This window comes from Nanorana parkeri, unplaced genomic scaffold (assembly GCF_000935625.1).
Source record: "Nanorana parkeri isolate BGI_ZX_2015 unplaced genomic scaffold, ASM93562v1 scaffold1737, whole genome shotgun sequence".
Classification (NCBI taxonomy): Eukaryota; Metazoa; Chordata; class Amphibia; order Anura; family Dicroglossidae; genus Nanorana; species Nanorana parkeri.
Window position 1 is genome coordinate 221,519 of NW_017308005.1, and position 7,595 is coordinate 229,113.

The following is a 7,595-nucleotide window of genomic DNA, read 5'->3' on the forward strand; positions in this document are numbered from 1 at the left end:
GAGGGCAACAAAACTAATTAGGGGAATGGAGGACCAGAGCTATGAGACGAGGCTTCTGACCTTAAACATGTTTACGCTGGAATTAAGGAGATTAAGGGGGGATATGATTTTCATGTACAAGATGTTCAATGGTGACAGCAACATTGGCAACAAACTGTTTGAGATTAACTCCATTACAAAGACTAGAGGCCACCACCTAAAGTTGGTGGAGAAAAAATTCCAGCACAATGGGCGAAGAGGGTTCTTTACAGTAAGAGCGGTTAAGGTCTGGAACTCGCTGCCACAGGCGGTGATTTCAGCCAGGAGTGTAGATTTGTTCAAGAAACGTTTGGACAATTTCTTGAGGGACCGTAATATCCAGGGATACCAGTATCCCTAAGAATGAGATGATGCATGGACCTATATGGGTTGGACTTGATGGGCGTATGTCTTTATTCAACCCCAAATACTATATAACTATGTAACTTCCAGCAGGATAACTCGCCATGCCATAAAGCTAACATCTCAAGCTGGTTCCTTGAACATGATAAGGAGATCACTGAACTCCAATGTCCTCCACAGTCACCAGATCTCAATCCAATGGAGCACCTTTGGGATGTGGGGTAAAGGGAGATTCCCATCATGGATGTGCAGCTGACAAATCTGCAGCAACTGCGTGATGCCATCATGTCTATATGAACCAGACTCTATAGCAGTGGTTCTCAAGCTGTGTAACCTCAGGACCCACATTTGTCCTCGGTCATTAGGGTACCGTGCATTCCGGTGCGTGCGTACAAACTGTGGACAGGAGGTGCATTTGGGGTACAATTCAAATGAATGGCAATGCAACATGTCTCCCGCACCAGAATGCATGGTACTATGTGATTAACGCACTGTACTTGTGTGAACCGGCCCTTAAAAAACACTGACACACATACACAACCACAGACACAATCTCACACACATACACACACATACACACTCCAAAATGTTTTAAATTTTTTTAAACATTTTTTTTTTTTTTGTTCCATCCAGTCTCCTTACCTTACAAGAACTGGAGTGGATCCCCAGCCTGGGGTCCAGTGTGGGCTGCTGTGCTGTGACGGAGCTCCATCCATATGTGCATTGCTTGTACAGCCTCCATGCGTGCCCTGTAGAGGTGCCAGGAGCCAGAATGTGATGTCACTCTGGTCCAGGCACCTCTACAGGACACGTGAGGGAGCTGTAAGCAATGCCCGTATGGATGGAGCTCCCTCGCGGCCATACCTCCATCCCATGTGAAGCTGACACTCGGCGCCGGGCAGCATATTTTGAACGGCTGCTCGGCGCGAGAACTGACAGTGCTGCCCTGGGGGGAAAGAAAAGTGGAAGACATGCGGTGACCCACTGAACACTGGCTCGCGTCCCACTTTTGGGTCACAAACCACCAGTTGAGAACCAAGGCTCTAAGCACCTGGAGCACTCCAGCACCTGGTGGAGTCTATGCCATGAGGAATTGGGGCAGTTCCAAGACGAAAGGGAGTCCAGCACAGTACTAGCTAGGTGTACCTAATAAAGTGGCAGTTGGGTGCATATAATACCACTAATGGTTGTTTTCTTTATGTGGGAAGTTGTTGAAGAGCACTTGTCTCCTATCATTAGATCATGTTTGACATTTTGAGAGATAACCAAGATGTATTATCCACTATATCCTCAGCATGCAGCAATGAGATATTCTGTGTCTTCCTCGCCAGGTACAAGAACTGCAGAGCCCCCCGCGTGCCAGCCAGGTGGTGAGAGACTGCGTCAAGGCCTGTCTGAACTCCACCTATGAATACATCTTCAACAACTGCCATGAGCTGTACAGTCGCGAGTACCAGTCTGACCCGGTACGTTTCTCCGTATGTAAAACCTGAATTTTCCTCGTCTGCCTCCCGTCCATATATAAATCTTGTCTGTCCAGATGAATGTTTTCCAGGCTGAGAAGCTCTCTTACCAACTTCCCTTTAGTAGATTATCCTAACAAACATTGCTTGTCATTATGTTCATATTACAAACATCTCCAGGAATATTAAACCTATTGACACAAAAGTGTGCACTAAGGTTGATATTCCCGGAGATGTTTGTAATATGGAACTTGATTTGGCATTGCTGGAAGATTGGTCAAAGCAGATGAAACAGCGCTTTAGAATTTCTAGTGCAAAATAATGCACCTAGGGAAAAATAATCCTCTGCCACAGTACAATATTGGGGATATCATGTTGGCCAAAACTACAGAATAAAAAAAAATGTTGGGGCTTATTTCAGATGGTTGCAAGATGAGCAAACTGGGACCTGGCAGTGGGGAAAGCTGGGGTGCATCACTAGAGGGATCCCCAGCAGGGGGAAGGAGGTCCAGATTTCTATATTTAGATCTTGAAATATCACTAGAGGGATCTCCAGCAGGAGGAAGGAGGTCCTGATCCCTCTATATAGATCTTTATTATCACTAGAGGGATCACCAGCAGGAGGAAGGAGGTCCTGATTCCTCTATATAGATCTTTATTATCACAGGAGGGATCCCCAGCAGGAGGAAGGAGGTCCTGATTCCTCTATATAGATCTTTATTATCACTAGAGGGATCCCCAGCAGGAGGAAGGAGGTCCTGATCCCTCTATATAGATCTTCAGTTAGACCTCATTTAGAATATGTGTCTAGTTCTGGGAACCTTGCATACAATTAGATATTGATAAGACAGAATGAGTCAAGAGACCAGCAAGAAAAATGGTGAAAGGTCTAAGGGATAAAACACATCAGGATAGACTGCAGTAACTGAATTTACAGTCTGGAGGAAAAAATGTAAAGGGCAGGACATGATTGAAACCTTAGAATACGTGACAAGTCTAAAAATCAGGAGGTCACTATGTTCAGTATAAAACTTAAGCTGACCATACACTGCATGCGTTTTGGCCAAGTCATTTGAGCTCTGACTGGCACTGTTTCCGCCACTCTGTTTTTCAATCAAGTTTTGTCAAAGAAGCTGGCCCGAAAACAGTGACTGCAGCCACTCGGATATTCTGGCATCTACAGGCACCGACTGTGACAATACATTAGCCCGGCAGCTTGAGATCAAGAACATGAAAACGTGGCCTCAGATTAGCAGGAGGAAAGTTCAAAACTAACTTTAGAAAGTATTATTTTATCAAGAGACGTGGATGCTTGGAATAGACTTCTTGGAGATGCTCGGAGCAGAGGCAGTGAGTTAATAACATGGCAGAATGGTAGGACCTAAAGATGAAGGTCCCCTTTTTAGTTTTGGAGTCTTTTTTGCTTGGTGCCCTTGGATATTATGTGGCTTCTTGGGCAATGATGTAAAATGCAGCTATGTTTGCCTTTCCATCTTCATCTCCATAGTAAAGGCAATTACAATTCCTTACAGCCGTTCCTTAAATACTGTATTTCCATTACACGGTTTGTACAATGGATTTCCACATAGAGGAGGAGGAGGGGTTGGCTCTAAATATTGACTACAATTTTCCACGCAGGTGGTCTCTTAATTGCCATGCAGGAGTTCTCTTCACGTTGGTAAAAAAATTCTCGTGCAGGAGGTTTCTGTACATTGGCGACAAGTGCCCCCATAGGGGGTCTCTGTACATTGGCAACAAGTTCCCACGCAGTGGGTCTCTGTACATTGGCAATAGGTTCCCTCATGGGGATCTCTGTACTCTGAAAACAATCTCCCACGCGTTCTTACTTTGTGAATTGTAACAATTTCCCACAGAGGGTTTTCATGTATATTGGCAACAGCTTTCTTTGCACATTGGCCACGTGTTCCCGTGTCAGTCGTCTCTGTATATCGGCAACAAGATCCCACACGGGTGGTCTCTGTATATTGTCATTATTTCCTGTTATTTTGGAACATCTTATTAGCATGCTATGACCCAGATTATGAAATTCCTCGGTGCAGAATATGCAGGGACTAACCTTCTCTACAAACATTCCAAGGACGGGGAACACCAACTTCTTCTAATATCTTTCTGCAAAGTCATTCCACAAGTGAACCTGTAAATTCCTAATATTGTCCTTTCATCTGATTATAATGTTTCTTTATGGTGTTCCTTCTCCAGAACAAGAAGCAGGATCTACCTCCCGAAGAGCAGGGGCCTTGTATAAAGAACCTGGATTTCTGGCCCAAGTTGATCACGCTGATTGTATCGATTATCGAGGAGGATAAGAACGCCTACACTCCCGTACTAAACCAGTAAGCAGCTCCCGCCGCTGTCTGGGCGCTTCATGTCCGCCAACCGCCTTGTCTCTTTCTAACCCTTCTGTGCTTTGTAGAGCGGTCATCTCCTGTCAGTCTGTCTTCCTGTCCGCTTTGTCTCTTGTTGTATAAGTGACGTCGGCCAAGCTTCCTGATGGCAGGGTGAGTGTGGGGAACACGTTGCTCGTGCTTGCCTGTCGCCTGAGTGGCGGTGCATTGCATGCTGACCAGGTTTGGATGAGAGTTGGGTGGGCTGGGTCTCCTTGTGTAAGGTATTATCCATCAGCAAGATTAGTTTTTAATTGCAGGCGGGGGATGGTAAAAGTATGTTTTAAGTATAGTTTAGACATCGTATTATGAACCATAGTTTTAGGTGAATTAACACAGTTTTAATAATCTCCAGATAAATCAGTGTTGGATCTGTATGGCAGAAAATACCGCATCCAAGACTGATAATGTGTAATACAAACTTCCATTTTATTACTGGGTTTGATGTCCAATAGCAGAAACCAAGCCTCCCTTCTTGCCCACCGCCATACTGGAATTTAACTTGGGGCAGCTGGACTCCTATGCAGGACTGGGGGGTGCGTGTTAGTTTGTACTTACCACAGATGGTCAGATATCTCAATTAGAAAGATGCGTGGGAAGACGTTTTCATGTCCTCCACTCGCTATTGTGATTTGGATAACTCAGCCAAAGGGCACGATACTGGACACGTGCGGCCAGTCTTTCCTTTCCTCATTCACAAGGGGTGAGAAGTTGTTTATTCTCTCCTCCTAGTATTTCTAAATGGTCCATTGTCACGTAGTCATCTCACTGGGCTGTCAAATTGGGGATTTAAGATGGAATTGTCCACAGCCAACATTCCACGTGAGCTTTAGATGTAGAAGGTGGAAAGGGAAGCTGAACAGATGCTGTCGTAGAATATGAGAAATGGGTTTGTGGGGAATGTGGTCCATGGGGTCAGTATATATGCAAGATTGTACCCAGGGCACTTGTACGGGTGGATCAGTCCATCTGAGGAGCTTGTACGGGTGGTCCAGTTCATCTGAGGAGCTTGCACAGGTGGTTCACTCCATCTGAGGCGCTTGGACGGGTGGTTCACTCCTTCTTAAGATGTGTATAGTTTGTACAGTCGATCAAAGGAGCTTGTATGGGTCATACAGCACAGAACCATTAAAAGACTGAAACTTAAATAAGATAAAGACATTTCATATACTGTCTATTCTGCATGTGTAGGGTGATCATTCTTTTAATCATAAAGTCCACTTGGCAGGCTACTCATTTAGTGAGAGAAGGACCAGTGTGCTATACCAGTGTGCAGAGATGGAGGAAATGCCTTATAATAGGCACAGAAGATGTGCAGAACTAGGAACTCAGTGCGGGGATGATGGGAACCCCTAATAATGGGCATGGCAGGTGAGCAGGGGGGTCGTGGCAGCTCATAATGGGCACAGCAGATGTGTAGACTTAAGAACACAGTGGAGGGATGTCTTACAATCCCGTGAGATTGGAGTTCCCTCCAGGCTCTTCTGTCTCCTGGGGATTGTAAGAGACCCCTGCACTGAGCTTCTAAGTCTGCACATGTGCTGTGCCCATTATGAGGAGTTCCCATCACCCCCCTGCTCACCTGCTATGCCCAATATGAGGGGGAGGTCATTTCTGGGATCCAGCAAACGCTGATACCTTACATTGGTTTCAGTTGGCTTGACCCTTAGGTGCAGCAAATGATAATATTTTATGTCACGGGGCCCAATAGATATAGTGATTTGTGGATGGATGTTGGACACTTTGGACAGCTCCATAGTCTAGGTGGGGTACGTTTGAGATGCATGTAATACATTTCTCCTGCCGGGAGGCGCTATGTTTGTCTTGGCTTTGTATGTTGGCTGAGCATACACCTAAAATTGCATGTGTTTTTAAAGGGGACCTGTTGCTTTAACATAACATTTAGACTTTGCAGAACTGAAATTATACAGAACATATCTCAGGATAAAGGACAGCCAGTTCCCCAGATGGTGGTTTGTGTGTGATGGGACCTTCAGTAGGAGAGCAGGCATAAAGGACAACAATGTATCTTCTTGGGCCTGTGGGTATAATTATGCATCATAACAAAGAACCCTAAAGTAAATTATAAAATTACAGTTCTTTCAATAGGAGGCGGCAGTTCCTCTTGAACCTTTCTGCACTGTGCGAGGTTGGAATAGCAACTGGGTGCTGGGTATAGCTATGGATTAATATGCTAAAACAAAACAAACACATCCTCATTTTGGACATCCAGCATCTACCAAACATGTATGCGCAGGATGCTGGTGGATCCTTTTTTGAGAACTGCAACAGGTCCTCTTTGTATATTTTGCATGCTTTTTCTTGCCAAATTAATCTTCTCTATCCTGCATCTGTTGGTTACTTAACTGACTTAAAGCAGAACAACAGTTTGCCTTTTCCTACTCCCTGATTACACCGCCCCCCCCTTGCCCAACCTCTACCAATACATTTAAACAGCACTGCACTGTGATACCAAACCAACATGGTGATGCACCCTAAGGTGGTGTGTCACTGTCGGCCTGGACTTAAAGAAAGTGGATTGAATGATGCTGCTTGTCATTCAATCCAAGGGAGCCACAACCAGGGGAGGTGAATCTGCTGGGGTATGGCTCTGGAGAGGGGGTGAGTATTGCAGGGCCGCTTTTATGCCTTCTACTGCTTCTGATCTTTATATTATTAATCCAGATTTCTGCTTTAAGACTAACTGAAAACTGTTACATGGCTAGAATTAGACTCGTGTAGTCTGGCTTATTGAACTGAGCTTTTAGTCAATATTGTGACCCTCATAATGTCAGGGCTCCATTTTTGCTATAAGGAGCTCTGTGTTGGGTTGGAGTCTAGTAGGGACAAATCCAGGTGAAATGATTGTCGTGTTGGGTTGAACCAATGAGGCTGGTTTTAGAAATTTGAATCTTGTGAAAAAAGATGAAAATCTAACATGATAATCTGCCTGTCCATTCAGCTTTGTAAGGCCCGTGTTTCCACCAGTGGGAGAGAGCCGACAACTGAAATATGTTAAAGCATTATCTGTGTGTTTTATGTTCTGGTAGAAATACCCCATTTTGCTTTACCCCATACTGCTGCGGCATGAGAGGATGCTCAAATGAAAAGACAGCCCATCGTTGATCATACCTGGTTGTGTCATGTCAGCAGTTTCCCTCCACCTAGACCGTTATCTATGTGTCTGAGGTATTACAAGACTCCAGTTACTGAGAGCAAATTAAATACAAAAACAGAATCTCTATCCCCTCTCTCTTCTCTTCCCTCTGTCTTCTCTCCCATCTCTCTCTTCCCCCTCCCTCTCTTTCCCCCCTCCCTCTCTTTCCCCCCTCCCTCTCTTTCCCCC

General features: G+C 45.0%; 1 protein-coding gene across 1 annotated transcript in view; it reads left to right on the forward strand.

Moving 5' to 3' along the window:
- The window catches only part of LOC108799480 (protein unc-13 homolog B-like), a gene marked incomplete at its 5' end in the record, with an annotated part of 285,160 nt that overhangs the window by 212,147 nt on the left and 65,418 nt on the right, over positions 1–7,595 (forward strand). Inside the window, 2 exons of the mRNA XM_018571343.1 lie at positions 1,713–1,847; positions 4,065–4,198. Coding sequence (XP_018426845.1) covers positions 1,713–1,847; positions 4,065–4,198 — 269 coding nt within the window. The remainder of the gene's footprint in view (positions 1–1,712; positions 1,848–4,064; positions 4,199–7,595) is intronic.